This window comes from Trichosurus vulpecula, chromosome 7 (assembly GCF_011100635.1).
Source record: "Trichosurus vulpecula isolate mTriVul1 chromosome 7, mTriVul1.pri, whole genome shotgun sequence".
Classification (NCBI taxonomy): Eukaryota; Metazoa; Chordata; class Mammalia; order Diprotodontia; family Phalangeridae; genus Trichosurus; species Trichosurus vulpecula.
The window spans coordinates 45,588,601-45,612,750 of record NC_050579.1 but is presented as its reverse complement, the minus strand read 5'-3'; the positions used below and the strand labels follow the sequence as shown (position 1 = coordinate 45,612,750).

The window sequence follows — 24,150 nt, the reverse complement described above, 5'->3', positions numbered from 1 at the left end:
AGGGCTAGGCTAATTTAAGGGTAACAGATTTGGGCATAGACATTTTGATAGGATCAAGGGTAGGAAGTAGCTGGACTATGAAGGGCTGAGCTAGGTTAAGAGTAACCTAGAGATTTGGGCCTAGGCATAATGAGATAATGAAAGGTTTAGGGCCTCAGTCAAAGGCCTCAAGTGTGAAGGTTCAAGGGGGCTTCCAGATTCTATACCCCATCACATCAAAGGCCTTTGGGAATAGGCCTGGTGCTGTACCTAATTGTATTCCCCAGGGCAGCAGGTCAAGGTGGCTGGTAGCTGATTTACCTGTCTGGCAGCTAGGAGTTAAGGGCAGTTACTATAGGGAAAGGGTGGAAGGGAGATGATTTTCTCCTTTTGTAAGACTTAGAAAGCAGTATCCCAGAGAAAGCTTCCCTGAGCACTATGCTAGCACATATAGGAAATAATCAGCCAAAAGACTGGACTGGGGGAAGCTGAGATTTCAAACTTTCGAAGCTGATGTTGCTTTTGTTTTTACTGTAGTAAAAAGTTGGGAGGAATTAAGATTTCACATGCTGTCCAGTAGCGCTGCTCTGGATGTCGTCCACATATGAGGAAGCAGTCTTCTTGAGACAGGCAAAGTTGGAAAGGAAATTAGAATCTTGACTGGAGAAGGGCCTGAGCCATTTGTCTAATGAGGGACTGTCTGGTAGAGAGCTTAGTACCTTGAATAAGCCCAGTCTGATCTGCCTGTGGCTAGTGATCTGCTGGCTACTGGAAAAGCTTAATGAAAAGCCTGTTCTCACCATCAGAGAATGTGACCATTGATGAAGCCATCTGTACACATGGTTCCAACGGAATGGTTTTTCCTTCCTCTCTTCATGCTTGCCACAAGGCCAGAGGGCCATGGAGAGAGGAGGAGAAGGGGAAGGATTGAGTTCAGGGCCTCCTAGATAGGCTGACCCAATAGTCTTTATTTTATGACAGTAAGAAGTATTCACAGGAATTTTCCTAGCCTTTGGGAGCCATGGACCCAATCAAGTCTCCTTTACAAGTGTGTAAAGGGAAGGAACAGGAATGCCTTGAGCTCAGAAAGCCTTTGGCATCTCACGGTAAGTAGTTCTTCCAGCCACATCCTCAAGAGGCACTAGAAGCACTGGCTGCCTGTGTGCATTCACAGGATTTGCCTGTCTTGACTCACCTGCCTTTCTGTCTCTCAGTGCAAGTGCAAAGTGGGCACTTCTGTGCCTGGGAGCACTTTCCTTTACAATTTTATTCCACTGAATTGTCAGTAACTTACATATAGTATCCCACAGGGGCCATGGGGGTACATGGGTGATTCAGGTCTCAGCTCTGACACCTATTAGTTGTGCAATCTGGGGACATCACTTTACCAACTCTCTAAAACTATTAAATTTGCAGAACAGTTGCCATCTGCAGTCTTATAGGGAATTTCCTGCACCACTGAATTTACAAGTCCTAACTATTCCATTATATTAATGTGACACAATTTATTTAACTATCCCCTTATTGTTGGACTTTCTCTTTCCTTCTGCTTATTGCAACCCTCAAATAATGCTATGAAAGTCTTGTAAAAGAAAGCTCTTTGTGTTTGTTTTTGATAACACTTTTCAGGGTATATTCTCAACAATGAAATTATTGGGTCAAAAAGTGTAATGATTTTTGTAACTTCACTGTAGATTGTATATTGCCAAATTGCTCTCCAAAAAGATTCTTTAAGTTTGCAATTCCATCAGGAATTTGTTTCCCTACGACCCTGTTCATGCTAAGGGACCTATGGAATCTACAATTCCCCTCCAAACTATGCACAAACTCTCAATAATCTGGTAGAGTTGTGAGGAAAATCAATCTGAATTAGTGAAAAGTTTGAATTGTAATGTATTTTTAAGGAAAAACAGTTTTCCATATCTATACGGTAATTTGAGCGGGGTTCCAAAGTGTTGCCCAAGTACCTGCTGATCTAATCTTTTATGATGAGATAAAAATAATGTGTAACTACTGCTGCACATTAATCGTTGACATATTAATGAAGACCTTGAAAGTTCTTAAATGTTTTGTTTTCAAGTTTTTTTTTTTTTATTTCAACATTTATTCAGCAAATACTGAGCATCTGTGTGAAAGGTATTGTGTTAGGCTTTGTAAGGGAATACAAACATGGAAAACACAAGATCCTTGTCCTCAAAGAGTTTACAATGAAGACAAAATATGTACACAGGAACCATAGTCTTTTCCACCAAAATTACTACACCTAATTACTAGTACATTGTGATTTATGTTCTAAGTACTAGATGAGTTGTACAAACACCTCAGAAGAAATGAATGTTATAATGACAATAATAGACGTTCAGAAATACGTAAATCCTAAATTATCTAGGATTCTTAAATAATCATTAAAAAAAGCTTTGGGGCAGTTTATAAAACTATATTATAAAAATGGATAATTAAAGGTTAAATTAGAACAAATTTTTAATAGTTAAGCACTTTTCTGTAATTGTCTCTAAAAACAATATTAAATTACTTACAATGATCAGCTATGAATGACTTCACTATTCTCAGCAATACAACAATCCAAGACAACTCTGAAGGATTATGATAAAAATGCTATCCATTCTCAGAGAAAGAACTGATGGTGTCTGAATACAGATTGAAGCATACTTTTTTTACTTTATTTTTCTTGAAGGTTTTTTTCCTTTTCTTTCACAACATGACTATTTTGGAAATGTTTTGTATGACTACACATGTATAATCTATATCAAATTGCTTGCCTTCTAAATGGGGGTGGGGAAGAGGAAGGGAATTTGGAATTCAAAGTTTTAAAAACGAATGTTAAAAAATTGTTTTAATGTGTAACTGGGGAAAAATAAAATACTGAATAAAAATGAAAAAATTGCTTAGCAAGCCTCTTTTTCCATAAACATGCAAAGATTACAATTCAACGCAACCATGTTAGAATTATGAATTGATGAAACCTAAATTAGTGAAGCTTTTATTATATTTAAGTCTATTCAACATTTCTGGTTATTTCTACTGGTTAATAGGAGTAAAGTAAAATTAAACTCAGAACAAAGTGTCATCCATCTTTCTTAACTGATCAAATGTGAAATGAAGAGATCTTTTAGATTTCTGGATAAGAAGGAAAATTAGCTATCCCACAATGATTTCCTCTATTTCTTGCTATCCGAATATATCCTTTGTCACCAAAGGTGAGGCCCCAGCTTTAAAAAAAAAAAAGAAAGAAAGAAAACTATGTAAGTGAATAGAATTAAATGAATAGCACTATAAGATTTTCTTTCTATCTGGTTTTTATCTTATTTTTTAACTTGTTGAAATCATAGCAGTAAAAGGCTGGAAGGACTTTATGTGCATCTTATAAGGATGTTTACCATACTGTGCTTACCATCTGCTATGGTTACCATAGTTCTATATAGATGTCATGTAGTTATTTAACATGCCATTTTACCAGAAACTATGGAATCTTATCATTTCTTGAAAGAGTTTACTTAAACCATTCCATGATTCATGACCGTATGAGGCCTAAGCAAAAATCTGTTTGGATATTTACCTGTTTTTAACAAGCCAGTAGTCCTTTCCTTCTAGGTTACCGTAGCCAATCACCAGCACACCATGATTTACCTTCTGAGTGCATGATGGGTCATAATAGACACCTGGGAATAAGGAGTAGATTGCAGGTGACATAGACAGAAATGGACATGCAACTGCTTTTTATGAGGCATCTTTGGATTGCTCAGCAAGGTCCACTAAAAAGTCACCAGTAGAGACAACGTCAGCTTCAATCACCCCAATGCTTAAAATACCCAGTCAGAAAAACTTTTTTAAAAATCAGTCCAACCACACTTCTTCCTGAGTCCTTCCTCGGTTAACCCCACTCTGTGCTAATCACTCCTTGGCAATGCCTACAGATATATGTAGCTATATGAAAAAAAAAATTTTAACTCAAAGCAATTCAACCAATCAATGAGCATTTATCAAGCACCTACTATGTGCCTGGCTGTATGCTAAAGACTAGGAATACAAATACAAAAATGAAACAGCACCCGCCCTCTGGGAGTTTATAGTCTGTGAGGGGAAATGCCAGGCATACACACAAAAGATAGGGATTTAGGATTTCACTGGGAGAAGAGGACCATCTAAGGCTAGAAAGGGAGGTTGGAGCCAGATTGTGAAGGGCTTTCAATGCCAATCAGAGCAATTTGTATTTGTTTCTAGGTGATAGGAAGCACTGAAGTTTATGAAGCAGGGCATTGTTTATGGATATCCCTTTAGCAGCTGAGTAGAAGATAAAGAAAGGAATACACTTTCACCTTCCTACCTCTGAGAAGGCAGCTTCACCCCCACTTTCTAGATCCCCTTTCAGGTGTTACCTTCTCCAGAGAATATAAACTGCTGGAGGGCAGAGTCTGGCTGTGTTTTTGCTGGTATGTGTATTCCCAGCACTCGGCACAGTGCCTGGCATGTATTAAGCACCTTACAAATGCTCAGTCTTGACTAGGCGTTCAATTTAATGAAGAAAAACACTATAAGCCTCCATTCCCTCATCTGCAAAATAAGGATTTTCCTACCTGTACTGCCTGCCTGAAAGGGCTCTTGTGAAGAAAGTGCTTTGTAAATCGTACAGAAAGAGCTCCATGAGTGTGATGTAGATGTGAGTGTAGATGCTCTTACTCAGCAGATTCTAGAACTGATTTGTTGAGATATTGCATTGTAAATATGTCTGGATTTTCTTATATGCATACATATATATTCTGTCTAGAACTGGGCTATATGGTCAGAAATGTTTTTCTTTGAAAAAGTTTTTCCGGATCCCTTACCTTCCCATGGTGTCTAGAACAATGCCACACATGAAATACATGCTCAGTAAAGACTGCTGAATTTCAGTTTGTGGAGGATAAGGGCTGTTCTCAGCCCCTGGCTCCCCAGCACCTGGTGTAGATGAGGTTCCTAATGGATGTTTGCAGAATTAAAGTGCACTGACTAGGGAGGCAAGTCAGAGTAGCTGGGTTCACGGCCTCACTGGGTGGGGGTGAGTTGTTTAACCTGACTGCCTAAGCTTCAGTTCTTTCATCTGTAAAACGAAAGGGTGGCAACATATGACTTCTGGGGGCCCTTCCAGCTCTAATAGTCTATAAAGTGACTGGCTTATTTTAAATTTTTGCTGTGCTCAATCTCTAGCTTTACTGATTAGAACAGGGTGGAAGACCTCATTTACGAGTCCAGGCCAAACTTATAAGGATCTAGTTACTTCTGCATTTGGATGGATCTGTGTGAGTTCATCCATGCGGATGCTCCCAACAGTGCAGATTGTAACGTATCTGTGTCCTCTCCTCCTGTGCATTTCTTGTCCATGTCCTTCTGTAATCTCTAAGGGGGGACCAGCCAGTGTATGGAGATTCTTGATGTGGTACAGATACCAATGCTGCACATTTTGGGCTGTTATTCCTTTTCTTTCAGTACAGGATCAGTAGAGAGATCTGTCATGGTCTAGTTAACCTAAAATAAACTCTTTTGTACATCCCTCAACATTTAGGGGTGGAGGGGACAATGTTCCTATGTATAATGCAATAGGGATACTGAAAAAAAGAGGGATGGTGAATCTGAGAGTTTACCACTTCTATACAGGAAGAAAGAAGGGTGAGATGCATCTATTCCAACGGACACAGGTCCCTTGTTGGCCACGGCTTCCTTCAGGGCATCTTCACTTCCATAGGGAAGCTCTGTGTACTTTGAACACGTGGCAGCTCGGTTAGCTGGGTTGTACTGGCATTTTCCATCCTGAAAAGAGAAATGTGGCTCATATGCTTCAGCACATCCCAAACTCCCACAGAAACTCCATAACCTCTTTGAAATCCTAAATATATGTAAGGACCTAGAGTTCTACCCCCCTACCCCAATTAATCAATCAACAGAGTAAACTACGTATTAAGAAACTTTTCTATAACCCCCTAACTACGCATGGATAAGTTTCGCATCAATTTGAAAAGACTATAATCCTTGGGCTGAAAGTATTCACTGGATCGAAAGAAGATGGCACTGCACAGGAAACACCTTGTGATGAGCGGAGAAGGTCAGGTCACACTTCTTGGGCTACTATATAAGGCAACAAGTCAGTTGAGCGGTGAGTCAGTCAAGCGAGAAACTGGAGAGCTGAAGCCATGCCCCTGAGGAGGAACTGCCCTTGGAGAAAGGAGAAAGTCAAGGGGGATCGGACCCCCACCTTCCATAGAGTTTATAACACACCCGATCCTCACTCCTTTATCACTGAGTTTCTACATTCCTAGGCCTCCCAGGCCCTTGGCATTTCCTTTGGCAGAAATGGAAATCTAATCTTTAGTAACCACCTGCTTCAGCAATGGGGGAAGGGGGGGAGGAATTAAAATCTTGGAAATAAAGCAGTGTGCTCTTTCTACACTCATAGCAAATAGCTATATTGCTTTAAATTGTAGAGTTCTTAACGTTTATGGAAAAGGTGCTATGGAGACCAGCCCTCAGACTTAGTGGTCTTGATTCCTGGGTAGAAGAGCGACAGCATCTCAGAGCTGGAAAGGACCTCAGAAGTCATGTAGCCCAACACTTATTTAAACAGCCATCCCCTCCACAGTACCCCTGAGAAGTGGTCTTCTAGGCTCCTTGGAAAGTCCTCCATTGAAGGGGAACTCAGCACCTTCCAAGCTACCAATTTTATGGTTGGACAACTGCTTGGGTACTCAGGAAGCTGGGTGGCAAAGTAGATAGAGTGCTAGGCTTGGAGTCAGGAAGACCTGAGTTCAAATCCAGCTTCAGACACTTGATAGCTGTGTGACCCTGGGCAAGTCATATAACTTCTGTCTGCTTCAGTTCCATCATATGTAAAATAGATAATTATAGCACCTACCTCTTAGAGTTGTTATGAAGCCAAAATGAGGTATTTATGAAGCACTATATGAATTCTAGCTATTACTATTTTCAGGAAATTTTCTTTATAGTAAGCCACATCTCTGGTTTCCAACGCATTGCTTTTGGCCCTGTCCTATGGCTCCAAGCAGAACAAATATAATTCCTCTTCCAAATGACAAGCCTTCATATATTTTATTTAAGTAATCGTGTCTCCCCTAAGCCTTCTCTTCTTCAAGCTAACTGCCCCCCAACTTCTATAACTAATCTTCTTATGATATGGTTCCATCTTGTCCCAAATGCTGAAATAGTCAGAGATCAAAGTTTCAACAGAATGTGATTGTTTCTTTTTGGTAGGGAAAGGGTAGGAAGGCCAACAGCTCCCTTAGAGTTTGAAGGCTTGGGATGAAACCCCAGTTTTGCCACTGACAACCTTATGTAACACTGGGCAAGTCGCTTAATATCTTTAGGCCTCAGTTTCCTTACCTGTAAAATGAAGGGGTTGGATTAAATGATCAGTAATGTCCCTACTAGGCCTAATATTCTGTAAGTATATAAGATAAATTTATAAGGGGGAATAATATTGAGAATGAGATGGGGGAGGGTTATCACAGGAATCTTCCAGGAAGCAAAATTTTCAAAAACTCTGTGTTAGATGAATATGCAGCAAGATTTTAAAAACCAAATTATCTTCATTGATTTTAAAAATATGCCATTGGTAAATTAAGTAGAACCCTACCTAAGAAGGAAAATTAAAGAAATTTCAAAATGAAAGATCATAGCACCCTAGGTCCTTAGATTGAATACTTGAAGGGAACTCAGAGGCCATCTAGACCAACTACCTCATTTTACAGTTGAGGAAACTGAGGACCTGCTACATTAAGTGACTCTTCCAACATACTGTAGCTTTGTAAGGATAGGAATCATCTGAATCGATGCCGTTGTTATCAATGATATACTGGAAGGCCTGAGTCATGAAGCCACCATTGCAACCATGATTTTGGTATTTATCAGTTGAACAATCCACCAAGTTCTGTGCGCTGAGAGACACCAGCTTTCCTGTTTTCATCTTAAGCTGTGCTTCCAGGGCTCCCACAGCACTGAAAGCCCAGCAGGAACCACAAGCACCCTGGAAAAGAGGAAAGAAAAGGGTAATCATGGACATCACAAAGAAGACTAGGGGACCCTCTCCCGTCCTCTGTTCCTCTCCCTCCCTCTTCCTATCTTTATGAGTGTAGGTCTGCAAAGGACTAAACTCAGAACAGACATGTCTGCCAAGCCAACCAATCAAATCAATAAAATGTATTGAGCATCTATTCTATGTTTGGCCGGGCTTACAGGTGGGTAGGGTAGACAAGAGAACAAGACTGCCTATTGCAGTATTCATTTGAAAAGAATGCTAGGAAGTCCCCTTTCTGTACCCATCTTCCCCCAAATGTGACCTATCACTGAAACCTGAAACATTGACTTAATTCCTCTAGGTGAGAGAGGGCATTGATTCTCTCTCCCACCCAAACTGAGGGAGGCTAAACAATAAACTGTTGACAATCATTGACACCTAAAAGCGAAAAAAGTTAGTTAATCTTTCCTGGGTTTTATTAGCATGTGAGTTCTTGGAAGGAGCCTTGCTGGAAGGCCTAGTACAGCAAGAGGGCAGCATAGGAACACTGAGGGAAGGGACAAGAAGCTGTCCAAATGATTGGTGAGAGGTCCTCCAAGACACCCTTCTCTTCTGTACAATTCTGACTCAGGCCAGCTGGGCGCAGTACTGGGGTTAGGAATTATGGGAGACACCATGAGGAAATCACCTTCAGCTTTCCCTCACAGATATGGGCTCAACCGTCAAGAAATCAACAATCTCTTTGGGAAGAGTTACTCCAGGCAATTTGTTTGCTAAATTTTGTCAGACTCTATGGAATTTAGGAAAAAGGGAGACCAGTGTAGGCCATGGTAGCTTGGGGACATAAAACACACCTGATATTTCACATTAGTAACACATCCCTTGTCCCTCCAGTCCACAGAATCCGGCAGCTTTTGATTGGAGTTTAGTCTGTAGGTCACATTCCTGTTCCATTGGTTAGGAATTTTCAGAGAACTCATCAAAGAAGCCACTTCTTCACTGGTCTACAAAACAAACATTTCCTTATTTTTATTTCTGTTGCTCCTTTCAGGAGCCCAATCATTTCTACCTTCACAACGTCTTTATATGACCCCTTTTCTGCACTCACAGCCACAAGCCTGGGGTACAGGCCTTTATCACCTACCCATAGGCTATTACAATAGCCTCCTAATTAGTCTCCCTGTCTCAAGTCAATCCTCTCTCCGATCTATCCTCCACCCAGCTGCCAAAGCGATTTCCTAAGGCTTGGGTTTGACCATGTCACTCTCCTACTCAATAAACTCCAGGAATAGCCATTTTCACTATAGGTATAGACAATTTTGATTGTCCAAAATCAGTTATCAAGTTCAGCATTAGGTAGCATCACCTCCACACCCCTTTTTAACCACTTCACTTTTTGGGGCAAAGTGAAGTGGATTCTTTTTGGAAGACAGAATAATTTTTTAAATCATTTTATTTTCAGGTCTACACTTTCTCCTTTGGATTAGAGAATAATTCTCTTTGATAAGAGAATAATTTTAAAAATAACTATATTTTCAGGTCTACATTCTCTCCTTTCCATCTCCCATCCCACCCAGCCATTGAGAAAGCAAGAAAAACAAAACCCTTGTCACAAACCCATGTTACAAACATGTATAGTCAAGCAAAACAAAATATTTTTCCATCTGTACTGAAATAAGCACCTCTCTACCTGGGGGTGGGTAGCATGTTTCCTCATGAGTGTTCAGGAATTATGATTGGTCATTGTGTTGAAGAGTTCCCAGGTCTTTCAGAGTTGTTTGTCTTTACAGTATTGTTGTTATCATATAAATTGTTCTCTTGATTCTGCTTACTTCTCTTTGCATCCGTTTATACAACTCTTCCCATGTTTTCCTAAAGCCATCCCTTTATCATTTCTTATGGCACCATAGTATTCCATCACATTTATATACCATAACTTGTTCAATCATTCTTTAATTGATGAGTACTCTCTTGGTTTCAAATTCTTTGCCACCACAAAAAGAGATGCTACAAATTTCTTTGAGGGGGGAAGGCAAAGCAATTGGGGTTAAGTGACTTGCCCAAGGTCATGCAGCTAGTAAGTGTGTCAAGCATCTGAGGCCAAATTGAACTCAGGTCCTCCTGACTCCAGGGCTGGTGCTCTACTCACTGTGCCACCTAGCTGCCCCGCTACAAATATTTTTGAGATATGGATCCTTTTCCTCTTTCTTTCATCTCTTTGGGGTATAGATTTAGTATTAGTATCTCCGGGTCAAAGGATTATTTGTAGTTTAGTAGCTTTTTGAGCATAGTTCCAAATTGCTTTCCAGAATGGCTAGACCAATACATAGTTCTACCAAAAGTGCATTAATATGCCTGTTTTCCCACAGCCCCTCCAGGCTATGAACAAGAGAACAATAAATTGATGAAAACTGCAGCTTTTACCAGGTTTAACAAAACCTTGGCAGAAGGGGATGGAGTTTAAACTATTGGAAAATTATTTGCGGAAATAATTATTCATATCCAGCAATACCATTTCTAGGGCTGTATCCCAAAAAGATCATACAAGTGGGAAAGGGACCCATATGTACAAAAATATTTATAGCAGCTCTTTTTGTGGTGGCAAAGAATTGGAAATCAAGGGGATGCCCATCAATTGGGGAATGGCTAAACAAGCTGTGGTATATGATTGTAATGGAATACTATTGTTCTATAAGAAATGAGGAGCAGACGGACTTCATAATAACTTGGAAAGATTACGTGAGCTGATGCTGAGTGAGGGGAGAAGAACCAGGAGAACACTATACACAGTTACAGACACATGGTATCTGTAAGGACTAACTTAGACAGACTTGGCTCTTCTCAGCAATACAAGATTCAAAGACAGCTCCAAAAGACTCGTGATGGAAAAAGCTATCCACATCCAGAGAAAGAATTATGGAGTCTGAATGCAGATTGAAGCAAACTATTTGCTCTCTTTTAAAAAAAAAAAAAGTCTTCCTTCTTTTATAGTTTTGTTTCTTCTTTCTCGTGATTCATTCCAGTGGTTATAATTCTTTACAACTTGACTATTGTGTAAATAACTTTAATGAGAAGGCATATGTAGAACCTATATCAGATTACACGCCATCTTGTGGGGGAGGGGGGAAGAGGGGGAGGGGGAGGAAATTTGGAACTCAAAAACTTGTGGAACTGAGAGTTGTAAACTAAAAATAGAAAATAAATGTAGAAAAAAAGAAATAATTATTCATGCGATACCTGATAACTGACAATGATAGCTAACATTTATATAGCATTTGCTATGTGCCAGGCACTGTGCTAAGCGCTTTATAATTATTATCTTATTTGATCCTCGTAATAACCATGGCAGGTAGTGGCTATTATTATCCCCATTTAGGAGCTGAGGAGACTGAGGCAATCTGAAGTTTAGTGACTTGCCCAGAGTTGCACAGCTGGTAAGGGTCTGAGACTGAATTTGAACTCAGATCTTCCTGACTTCAGGCCCAGCACTCCATCCACTGAACCACCTAGCTGTCTCCATTATTGAAGAAAATTGTTTGGTAGCTAATTTTCTTTTTTCTTTTAAATGATTTTCTTTAAAAATTTTTTTTATAAACTTTTATTATTTCTTCCTCTCACTCTCCCCAACAGTACGATTTTTTAAAAACTTGCAATAAGTACTCATAGTCTAGCAAAACCAATTCCCACATTGGCCATGTCCAAACATTCTTGCCTGGGTGGCATGATTCATTTACTTGTGGTTTATCATTGCATTATTCAGAGTTCTAAAGATTTTCAACAAAAAGTCTTTCTTTCTGTGTTGTCTTTGTGTACAGTGTTCTAGCTCTGCTCACTCCACTCTGCATCAGATCACAGAGGTGCCATGCGGGTCTGGCAAAGGGGCTAAGTGCCTCAGATGGCATCTGTCCATAGGAAGGATGCTAGGGAACTATTTCTTATAGCACTGTGACTATATGTACGGGAAATGCCTTCGAGGGACAGGAAGGGGCTTTTTTTCCACTGACTGAATAACCACAACTGTTAGTAACTTCAAAAAAAAACCAACTCCTCTTGGCTTCCTTTGGTCTGGAGGGACCTGAGGCCTCTTTAGATCATGGGACCTACTGAAAGATTATACTGTAGGGGACCTTTATCCCATCTAACTGCATCTGGCATCTCCTGAGAAAGGGGCCTGGGACCTTGTCCTTTTTGCTTGTTCGTTTCCAGGGTTAGGGCATGGGAGTTTCTGACTTGGCTGGGGAAATGAGATATTGCAATCTGGAAGCTAGGATCTAGGCTGGGTGTTGCTGCCAGCCCGGCATCAATGCAGTCATCTTTCGGAATGATCTCTGGTACTCCAGCCCAGTGGACAGATTCATTAAGCAGCTGTGCTGCATCTGGACCCTGGTGGGACTACGGAGGAATGGCAATAAGGCTTGAGATTACTCCTCCAGAGGCTGATGTGGTGTGGGGGGAGAATATGCCCCAGGGGTCCTGGTGAAATGCTTATGTATTTGTTCTAACTCTCTCTTTGAAGTTTATATGTCTCCATAAAAGCTACTCAATGTTAAATAATTAAATGGAACTGGCAGATGCTAGTCACCAGCCCCTAACAAATGAGACGAACACAGCTGGTGGACTGGAGCCAATGGTTGTAAAGAAAAGAGTCATTGCAATTCTTCAGGGTACTCTAATGTCCCGAAGGGGAAATACAGCAGGCTTAATCCTGAGAGAGAGGAGCAAGAGAGCACATATTATCAGGATCTTTCCAGTTCCCCATGAAACTATTTCATCATTCTCATGGCCCAGTAATATTCCATTACATTCATATACATACCGCAATTTGATTAGCCATTCCTAAAAAGGTGAACACCCCCTTAGTTTCCAGGTTTTGGCTACTACAAAAAGAGTTATGATAGATATTTTTGAATACATGAGTTCTTTTCCTATTTCTTTGATCTCTTGGGCAGGGGGAGGTATGTACCTGTCCAGTGATATAGTTGAGTCCAGAAGTATGCATAGTTAGTAACTTTGGGGGTATAGTTCCAAATTGCTTTCCAGAATGGCCAAACCAATTCACTGTGGTTACTTTTAAAAATGAGCTAAAATTTTAAAGCTATGAATGAATGAAGACATTCCAAAATCCTATCTAGAAGTCATTCAAGAGAAAATGCCAGTATCACAAATTATAAGCAAAATAAAATTATTGTAGGATTAATATGGAAATTTTAAAATACCCCTGAATACAACCCCCTGAGATAGATACTAGTATTACCCCCATTTTGAGTGAGAAAACTAAAGAAAGCAGAGCTTAAGTGATTTGCCCAGGGTCACATAGTTAATAAGTATACCTGGCAGAATTTGAATTCAGGTCTTCCTGACTCCCAAACCTAGAGCTTTTATCTACTGTACCTTCTAGCTGCCTCCGTGATATCATCAAGGACACAGAGCATTGGAAAAGGAGCTAGTTTGGTTATGTGACAAAAGGGAGGAATAACACACAGATATCCTGAATGTTACAGTGGCAGCTGCACAATTATCAAAAGATCCAAATAAAGGCCTACACTGTTTTGAGCAGAACTTCTACAGACACTTGAGAGAAGACACGAACAAAAACTGAACAGAGTAAGAAGGGTTGCAAGCTGCTCTGGGGAAGGGTGTTGTGTCTAGTTTCATGTGTATATGGCTTTTCTCCTTATTAAAGTATTTTTTTAATTGGCTGTCTTCAGATTCTTCTTTCAAATAGAAATCAGATTTCCTGCCGACAACAGTATAGGTTTATAGGTAGTGAACCCACCATGTCACTCAGATGGTTCATGCTTAGATCATAGGAATGTAGTCCCATGGAGTGCTCTAGGTTATGCAGCGTCACAAATTTTAGATTCTTTTCCCAGATGAGTCGCCGTGCTACTTCTTCATTCTAAAATTTAAGGAGAATAGACAGTTATGTTACACTTTGCATAAAAGCTACAAAATGAAAACCAGCATAGTATGTTGAACTATGTTAAGCATTTTCTACATGTAATGTGTCTGAGACCATGTAAATAAGGATACACCTAATGTGATTAATTACCAAAAGTCGACTTCCATTCCAATAGTATTTATTAAGTATACCTTAATTTTTATTTTATCCTACAATTTATTTGATGGAGATCATTATGATAACAATATGCATGTATAAATCTTCAATATAATATTCTCTCACAGTAATTTGCTATTATTAACAGTCTAGGATAGCAGTGTCTTTGAAACTGTTTCTTTGTGTTCATTATTAAATAAATAAAAATTTTTTTCCTGCCTCTTCAAATCTTCAAAATGTTTACAAATAGATGAGACATCACCTTCCCATTTTCACAAGGTGATTTGCATCAGACAGTTGTGTTTCTTAATACTGCTTATAATCGTCCACCATGCTCCTATTACCTCATAAAACAATGAGAAGCAATGGTGAGAAAAATATATTTACAGAAAGTTTAGCTTAAATAAGCCAGCTCTATCTTATGGCATGTTAGGAAGAAATGGAATGACAACAACATAACAAAAAGAAAAAGGAAAAGATCCATAAAGATTTTTTATAACAAACATTTTTCTTCATCAATGACTATGAAGACACTGTATTGAGACTCTAACATCACAGTGACTGATGCACTACATAAAGAAGTAGAAATGGTACTAAAGAAAAGGCTATCAGAATAATTGAACGAGACCGATTACACACAGAATTAAGTTTGCTCTGGAGGCAAGACAATTCTGAGGACGCTTTGAGACTGATTCTCAATATATATAAAATAGGAAAGTGTACGAACTACTTGGGAAAAAAATCACAGACTGTATTAATTAGCCCAGAAGGTAACAGAAAATATCAGCAACTTCCAACCTATATCCCATTAATACAAAATCTTTATGTGAATAACCTGCAAAAATATTGAGGGTATCCTTCACGAAGGTACAAGAAGAGAACAAGCAACCTTTTCTCTGCCTTAAGAACAAAAAATCTAACTACTTTGTTTCGTCCTTCCAACTACTCACTATTTTTATAGCAAGTACCCGGTGGCAATTTGGCTTTGTCCCCAACAATCTACAGAAACTCTTCTATTGAAGGTTACTGAGGAATTCCTTCTGGCCAAATCCAAAGGTCTTTCTTCTATCTTCATTCTTTTTGACTTATTTCCATCATATAAGTCTCCTGATCATGCCTTCTTTCCTGAAATTCTTTCCTCTCTTGGCTTCCATGATATGATCCCATTCTGGTTCTCCTGCTTCTCTTATTACTTCATCTTCTCTGTTCCCTTATCATGGATCTGTTTCCTACCTTTTTCATCTCAATGGTGGAAACTTCCATCCCTACCTCAGGCTCTGTTATTAGCCTTTTGCTCTCTCTTTTTTTCACTCTTTCTCTTAGTTCATTTATTCTCATGGTTTCAGCTATCATGGTTATACTAACAGCTCCCGAATCATCTTCAGCCCTAGCCTCTCATCTGACCACCAGGCCCATTTTTTTCAAATTGTCTTAAACATAATCGGATGTCTTGCTTTCACCTCAAGCTGAGCACGTCCAAATTCGAGCTGGCAAGAGCTTTAGTGCTGCACTGATTATGCCCATTGAATTTTAGGAGACTCCTAGAAGTTGGTACATGCTCTCTGGAGGACTATGGGAGGCCAAGAACAATTGTGTAAGATTAGAAAGAGAGGAAGGGTGATCTGCAGTGTTGGAGGAGGTACCCATATTCATGATATCATGGATCCATTGAAATATGTTCATTTTTAAGTCTTCCTAATCCCATTTTAATTTCTCCATTTCTATCAATGGCATCATGATTATTCAAGTTTTCCAGGACCAAAACCTTTATCTTCCTAACATATATATATGTATATATGTATATATATGTATGTGTGTGTATATATGCACATACACATATACATATGCATATATGTATACATATACATATATACATACACATACGCATATACATATACACATACACATACACATACACATACATAATATACAACATTGATCCAAAAAGCAACTGCATCCCCACCCTGGGCAGCTTGGCTACTGAATGTAAAGGGAGCTACCTAAGGGTGGACATGTGGACAGCTGGTAAAACAATTCACAGCACTTATCCTCCTGAAAGTGAGCCAACGGGACACAGCACTGTCGTCCAGAGACTACACATATGTAAGGGTCAGCTAGGTGGTGCAGGGGAGAGAGAGCCAAGCCTGAAGTCAGGAAGACCAGAGTTCAAATCCAGCTTCAGACACTTACTAGCTGTGTGACCCTGGGCCAGTCACTTAACCCTGTTTGCTTCAGTTCCTCATCTGTAAAATGAGCCAAAGAAGGAAATGGCAAACCACTCTATCTTTGCCAAGAAAACCCCAAATGGGGTCACGAAGAGTGGGATAAGATTGAACAACAACAGCAACAACACGTGTATCAAATTCCAGTAGCACCTAAGCTCTCAAAGGGCAGGAAATGTTTTCCTCTTGTCCTGGGATCCCTAAGCACAGTGCCTTGCACAAAGCAGCCACTTAATAAATACTTATTGAATAAAATAGCAATAGGAGGGAAAGGACACCATCTGACAGTTTTTTCAAAGTGAAGCAGCCGTGTCTCCACGATTGGAGTCCTTGGCTTCTGAGTGTGATAATAGTAATTAACAATAGCTAGCATTTCTATAGCACTCTGAAGTTTGCAAAGCACTTTACAGATAGAACTTTATCTTCATTCGATCCAACCCTAGGAGGCAGAGGCTATTTTTTTGTTGTTGAGTCGCTCAGTCTGTCCGACTCTTTGTGACCTCGTGGATACTGGGCCCTTCTATCCTCCGCTATCTCTCCAAATCTGTCCAAGTTCATGTTCATTGTTTCCATGATCCTATCCATCTATCTCATCCTCCCGATTTTGCAGATGAAGGAACTGCAACTGAATGAATGATTTGCACAGGGTCACTCAAATATGTGAGTCATCATTTGAACTCAGGCCTTCCTGATTCCACGTCCAGCACTCTAGCCACCTAATGGCCAGGGTGGTAGAAGTTCCCGGTGCATCTAAGGGCAGTTGCTGAGCTATCATATCATCTACCTGTTCCTCATATTGTTTGCCATAAGTTTTCTTCCATAGCTTCCAGTGGCTGTCCAGCGTCGGATCGTGATGGAGTTGTGCCATTGTAGAAGCACAGGCCAGAAACATCCAGGTGATCACCTTCATTCTGGAAAGGAAAAAGTAGAGGAGATCACCAAGAAAAACCTACCCAGCAAAACTGAGTATCATGCTCCAAGGCAAAATATGAATTTTCAATAAAATAGAGGACTTTCAAGCTTTCTCAGTGAAAAGACCAGAGCTGAATAGAAAATTTGACTTTCAAACACAAGAATCAAGAGAAGCATGAAAAGGTAAACAAGAAAGAGAAATCATACGGGACTTACTAAAGTTGAACTGTTTTGTTTACATTCCTACATACAAAGATGATGTGTGTGATTCATGAGACCTCAATATCATAGTAGCTGAAAGGAATATGCATATATATATGTGTATACATATATATACATATGTGTGTGTCTATGTATGTATATATGTAGGTATATATATATATATACACACACAAAGGGTACAGGGTGAGTTGAATATGAAGGGATGATATCTAAAAAAATAAAATCAATTTAAGGGATAAGAAAGGAATATATTGAGAGAGGGAGAAAGGGAGAGATAGAATGGAGTAAATTATCTCGCATAAAAGTGGCAAGAAAAAGTGGTTCTGTAGGAAGGGAAGAGGGGGCAGGTGAGGGGGAATGAGTAAATCTTGCTCTCATCGGATTTGACCTGAGGAGGGAATACCATACATACTCAATTGGGTATCTTACCCCACAGGAAAGAAGGAGGAAGAAGATAAAAAAGGGGGGATGATAGAAGGGAGGGCAGACAGGGGGAGGAGGTAATCAAAAACAAACATTTTCGAAAAGGGACAGGGTCAAGGGAGAAAATTCAATAAAGGGGGATAGGTTAGGAAGGAGCAAAACATAGTCAATCTTTCACAACATGAGTATTGTGGAAGTGTTTTACATAATGATACGCATGTGGCCTATGTTGAATTGCTTGCCTTCTTAGGGAGGGTGGGTGGGGAGGGAAGAGGGAAGAGAATTTGGAACTCAAAGTTTTAAAAACAGATGTTCAAAAACAAACAAACAAGAAAGCTTTTGCATGCAACTAGGAAATAAGATACACAGGCAATGGGGCATAGAAATTTATCTTGCCCTACAAGAAAAGAAGGGAAATGGGGATGGGAGGGGAGTGGGGTGACAGATGGGAGGGCTGACTGGGGAACAGGGCAACCAGAATATGTGCCATCTTGGAGTGGGGGGAGGGTAGAAATGGGGAAAAAATTTGTAATTCAAACTTTTGTGAAAATCAATGCTGAAAACTAAATATATTAAATAAATTTTAAAAAACAGAAAAAAAAAAAAGAACTGAGATTGCTTTAACCTCAACACTTAAGAGTTCCAGCCAGTAAACCCAAAGTTAAAGAGGCAGCTTTCAGTTCCATCAAAATGTATCTTTCTTTGAGCAGAGAACCCTCAGGTAAAGGGAGGAGAGAAGAAGGGAGGAGAGGATACTCATAGGTTGTGTTTGTCCTTCATTCTGGAAGAGGACAATGACATCAGGGAGATGATGACATGACTTGCAGATGACTTTGATGTGAGTGATGGAGGGCTGTGCAAGGTCACCAGCCTCACTTTCTCCTCCGGAGCCATCTGGTTCCAGTGGTCATATATTCATCAGGATGACTGGATATGACCCAGGATGCAATAAGGAGACCCTGGACCTTTTAGGCTAAGGTCTTTTCAGTTTTTCACTTTGAGTGAGGTAAGGCCCATTTAGTGAATAGGCTTCTTTAAGTAGTTACTTAAGGGATGGCCCCTTGAGCCCCTTAAATTTGGGCCTTAAACCCAATTCACTCTGGAACTCATAGATTGGACAACAATAGGTCCCTGCCCTCCTAGATCAAAGTGAATATAAATAGTAAATAGCAACTGGCTCAGTTTTGGCCAGGAACCCTGCAGGTCTTCCCCTCTTCCCTTCTTCCCCTCTTCCCCTCTTCCCCCAGCTTGATTTTTTTTAATTAAAGGGGCCATTGAGAAAAATGGAAGTTTTTTAAAAAGTTTCAGTTTGATTATTATATCATGAACAAATATTGTCCTATGTTCTAAAAACGTCAAACTTGGAGTTTTTAAAAAAAACAATTCTGATTTCAGTAAGAGTAAGAATAAACTATAAACTTGAATTGCAAAAAAAAAAAAAAAAAGAAATAGCAAGAATTTTACCTGGCCATGTGTGAATTTAGAAAAAAAAAGATTTTTATTCCACGTCATTTTTTGATGGGGGTGATTTGGCCTCTTTGTTGGCACAAGCACTCCTCAAGTTAGGTACAAAGCTCTTTTATTTCCTCCAGATTAGAATTTTGTGCCTTGAATGCCATTGGTCAGCATTTTGGGGCTCACTAAACCCTGCCCCTTGATTACATCTTTTCACCTCAATCCTCCCCCCGCCTTCTCATCCACATCCACTTTATTCTTTATGTTTTTAGCTTCTTTTAGTTTGTCTGCATTAGATAGCATGAGAATGGATCTCCCTCAATTGCTAAAGAGGATTGACAAAAACACGGGTTTGGAGATTCAAACCCAGGACATAAATGATAAAAGACCAATCATCTAATACTGAGTCTGGATTGAGTCTTATCCTTTTGTGATTGACACCTGGCCAGGCAGTTCTATTGAGATACTGGAACAGGCCTTCTTAGAATAAAGAGAGGAAGGAGCAAAATGTAGTTAGCCTTTCACAACATGAGTATTGTGGAAGGGTTATACATAATAATACATGTGTGGCCTAGGTTGAATTGCTCAACTTCTTAGAGAGGGTGGGTGGGAAGGGAAGAGGGAAGAGAATTTGGAACTCAAAGTTTTAAAATCAGATGTTCAAAAACAAAAAAAGTTTTTGCATGCAACTAAAAAATAAGATACACAGGCAATGGGGCGTAGAAATTTATCTTGCCCTACAAGAAAGGAAGGGAAAAGGGGATGAGAGGGGAGGGGGGTGATAGAGGGGAGGGCTGACTGGGGAACAGGGCAACCAGAATATAAGCCATCTTGGAGTGGGGGGGAGGGTAGAAATGGGGAGAAAATTTGTAATTCAAAATGTTGTGAAAATCAATGCTGAAAACCAAATATGTTAAATAAATAAATTGCTTTAAAAAAAAAAAAGAATAAAGAGAGGAGTATGCTGATTTTCAAGAGGCCAGACTCCTCAACTGCCTCAAAAAGCAGTTTGATTTCCTATAATTAGCCATCAGTATGGCTTCAAATTATATTTTTATATAATCTTTGTTGAAACAAAATTCAATCATACCTTACACCACATGTAGTAGAAGCTATTGTTTATTACTAAGTCCTTCTCTGCTCTTTTAAATTTTCTTCCCGTGTTTTTTGTACTTTTAATGTAGATTTTCTAGCTAAAGATAATTTAATTCTGTCCCAGTTAGTATCTTTGCTATAGATCAAGGTTGTCCAACCTTAGGTTTTTATCGAAACAATAGACAATATATTTTGATTTGCCATTTCAGCGAGAGCACTGTGGTAGCTTGGCTTTGTTTACTAAAGCATTTATGTACATTTCTATGCTTGTAGGCAGCTGAATAAATCACAGCTCAGGCCACATGTGGCCCAATGGCACATTTTGGACAGCCCTGCTACAGACACAATGATTAAGAGGGAAAGTCCATGGATAATTGACACACAGAAACTAAGCTTCTAGGAAACTTCATTTTAAAAGACTTCTTGCCTTGGAGTTGGGTCAGAGCTTTATTAATAATGTGTATTTTTAAGCTTTCTAACTTTGAAGGAAAAGAAAGCAATGAGAATATGGGACCCCTGCCCTAAACTAAAAACCTCTTGAATTCATTACCTTATCTCCCAGAAGAAATGTTGCTCTGAACAAAGAGCCTTTGGATTTTCTCCACCCTCCAAGGAAGAGAAGGAAAGGAAGGTAGAGAAAAACCGCTACAGAAGGCCACCCTCTGAGCCAGCCCCAACTGAAAAAGATAAGGGTAGTCAAATGGAGTCAGTTCCACCCACTCCTTCACAGAAAGGAGAAGAAAAATGTTCCTCAGCCATATTGTTCTCCATAGCAAAAGAGAGATATGCTGAAGGTAGAATTGATTGGAATTTCATCAGTGGGGGAGGCGGATTAGGGGAAGAGATGTCAGACGACTCCATGGTTTCAATTCTGCAGAGGTTGTGTAAATACCACTTCCATCACTAAACAGTGCTTATGAAGCAAGGATTTACGAAGATTTCCCAATCCCTGGTGACTTAAACTCACATCTTAAAAAAAAAAAAAACCACCCTGGGGATTTCCAAGATTTCTAACAAAATTTAATCAGAGAAACTTCTCTCCCCATCCCATTTCAGAGGAATTCACATGCTTTACAAAAATAAACACTTTGATTGTGTAAAGGAAAAATAAAGACCAGAAGATTAGGTAAAGCCTCTGAATGGGAAAGACGGAGCTCTCCTGTGGTGTGTTTTCTCCTAATGCCCGTGAGTTCTACAGGTGGTTGAAAAATAACTCTCCATATTGCTTTCTCCCTCCCACTTAGGTCATCTTCTCTCTCTCTCTCTCTCTCTGTCTCTCTCTCTGTCTCTCTCTCTGTCTCTCTCTCTGTCTCTCTCTCTCTGTCTCTCTCTCTCTGTCTCTCTCTCTCTGTCTCTCTCTGTCTCTCTCTCTCTGTCTCTCTCTCTCTGTCTCTCTCTCTGTCTCTCCCACTTCCTCGTGAGCGGATAAGGTGGAGTCAGGCAGACCTAAATTCAATGCTGCCCCAGATACCTTCTTAGCTGTGTCATCTAACCTCTGCCAACCTCAGTTTTCTCATCTGTAAAATGGAGATATTAATAGCACCCATCTCCTAAGGATGTTGTGATGATCAAATAAGATAACATGTAAAGCACTTTGCAATCTACAAGCTGCTATATAAGTGCTAGCTATTATTACTATTGTTGAGTCATCACAATCAGAATTCTTTCCCTAAAGGAGTCGGCAAATGTTTTTTAATTTCAAAATAGCGTATCTGTTTTGGACTAACATGGCTTTTTTTCCACAAAAATTGATGCAAAATTTCATAATGCCATAAACATCGCAGGTGCTTAGCAAATATATATGGAACTGAGTTATATTTCCTAGTTTATTTTTCTTTTCTAACTTTTTTGCAGTCCAAAGACCCAGGAAATTTATTCATTCCTGACTTTGGTTTATAGTACAAAACAATTTCTCCATGTCCTTGACATACAAGCCAGATACAGACTTTTTAAAAAATTTAATCCTTTAAGGTGGGGGAAAAAAAAGCAAGATGGACTACATAATCTCTGAGCTTACTTCCTCAAACTACATGCATAAACTGTGGCAAGGAGAGGAAGATGAACATGTAAATCGAGTATTTATAGTTAAGGAGTCAAACAAGGGAAAAGGAAAGTAAAAACCCACCTGGAGATGAGAGCAGGTGAGCTCCGTCTGCAGGAATCCTGGAACATCATGGGCTAACGCCAAAGACTTCAGAGCAACAAGAGGTCTGCAGAATTCACTTTTATATAAATTAGAACTTGTCACATGAGTCCTACATAATGAGGAAGCAAAATGATTTCACTTTCATTTCATGATTTCCTTGCTTAGCAGCTTCCTACTTCTTCCTGTGTTGTATGTATGTGTGTGTGTGTGTGTGTGTGTGTGTGTATGTCTGTTTTGTGTTCTTTTAATAACAGTGTACTAACTGTTCAGAACTGATGGATCTAAATGGTCATCCCCTCCCCACTGCCTCACCCTACAGTAATAGACCAGACAACTCAGGACCAGTAAAAAGTACCCAATGATACTATAAGCAAATTAGGAGAGGCAGGAATAGTTTACCTGTCAGATCTATGGAGAATGGATGAATTTATGACCAAACGAGAGATGGAGAACATTATGAAATGCAAAATGGATAATTTTGATTACATTAAATTTAAAAGTTTTTGCCAATGCAACCAAGATTACATTAAATTTAAAAGTTTTAAGCCAATGCAACCAAGATTAGAAGGGAAGCAGAAAGCCGGGAAACAATTTTTACAACCAGTGTCTCTGATGAAGGCCTCAAATATATAAAGAACTGAGTCAAATTTATAAGAATACAAGTCATTCCCCAATTGATAAATGGTCAAAGGATATGAATAGGCAGTTTTCAGATGAAGAAATGAAAGCTATCTATAGTCAGGAAAAAATTCTCTAAGTCACTATTGATTTGAGAAATGCAAATTAAAACAACTTTGAGGTACCACCTCACACCTATCAAATTGGCCAGCATGACAAAATAGGAAAATGATAAATGTTGGAGGAAATGTGGGAAAATTGGAATATTAATGCATGGTTGGTGGAGTTGTGAGCTGATCAACCATTCTGGAGAGCAATTTGGAACTATGCTCAAAGGGCTATAAAACTGTGTATATGTAATAGGAGGGCAGAGTTTATAATCTCAAAGAGGATCATAAACATGTCTGAAAGGTTCGGAACCGCCGGATATAAGAAACTCTCAAAGTAGAAGGCAGAAGAATCAAAACATATATTTAGGCTCCACAGTAACCAACCCATGAACCAGCAACCCCATTTTGATATATTGATCAAAAGCTTCCAGGCCCAATAAGTACGCCTTGAAAGAGTAACCAGGAGGCTACAGAGAAGCATGATTGCGTAAAGCAAAATCATGCTTCCCCCTCTATGGTAAAAAGATTACCCACTGGCCTGAAGTCTTTGTTCAGCTTCCTCCCGTAGGTCAACTCTGCTACTGGCAGCTCCTGCTTCAGCTGTGGCTGTAGCTGTAGCTATAGCCGCCTCTGGCTCCAATGGGAGCTGCTTTTAACCATCCAGCTTCTGCGGGGGTGTAAGGTACGCCGGGGAAAGCACAGGTTCTTTCAATCTGCTTAAGCAAGGTGAAGGGGTTGACTGGGAAAGCACAGGTTCTTTCCATCAGCTTAAGCAAGGGAAGCAAGGTGAAGGGGCCGACAAGCTTACTCCAGTCCAACATACAAACAGCATTCAGTTCAGGGGAAAAAGCCAAACTAGTCAAGGGCACTTGTTGACTAAGTGCTAA

The 24,150-nt window shown here is 39.7% G+C and overlaps 1 protein-coding gene across 1 annotated transcript; it reads right to left on the bottom strand.

Moving 5' to 3' along the window:
• Positions 1 to 2,046: 2,046 nt before the first annotated feature.
• CTSS (cathepsin S) lies at positions 2,047 to 22,646 on the bottom strand. The gene is made up of 8 exons (XM_036767990.1): positions 22,515 to 22,646; positions 17,067 to 17,193; positions 13,779 to 13,901; positions 8,857 to 9,006; positions 7,784 to 8,011; positions 5,619 to 5,784; positions 3,557 to 3,659; positions 2,047 to 3,209 (listed from the first exon to the last, which is right to left on the bottom strand). Exons 1-8 carry the CDS (start codon positions 22,562 to 22,564, stop codon positions 3,110 to 3,112), a joined length of 1,047 nt encoding a protein of 348 aa, XP_036623885.1. The 5' UTR covers positions 22,565 to 22,646; the 3' UTR covers positions 2,047 to 3,109.
• Positions 22,647 to 24,150: the final 1,504 nt, after the last annotated feature.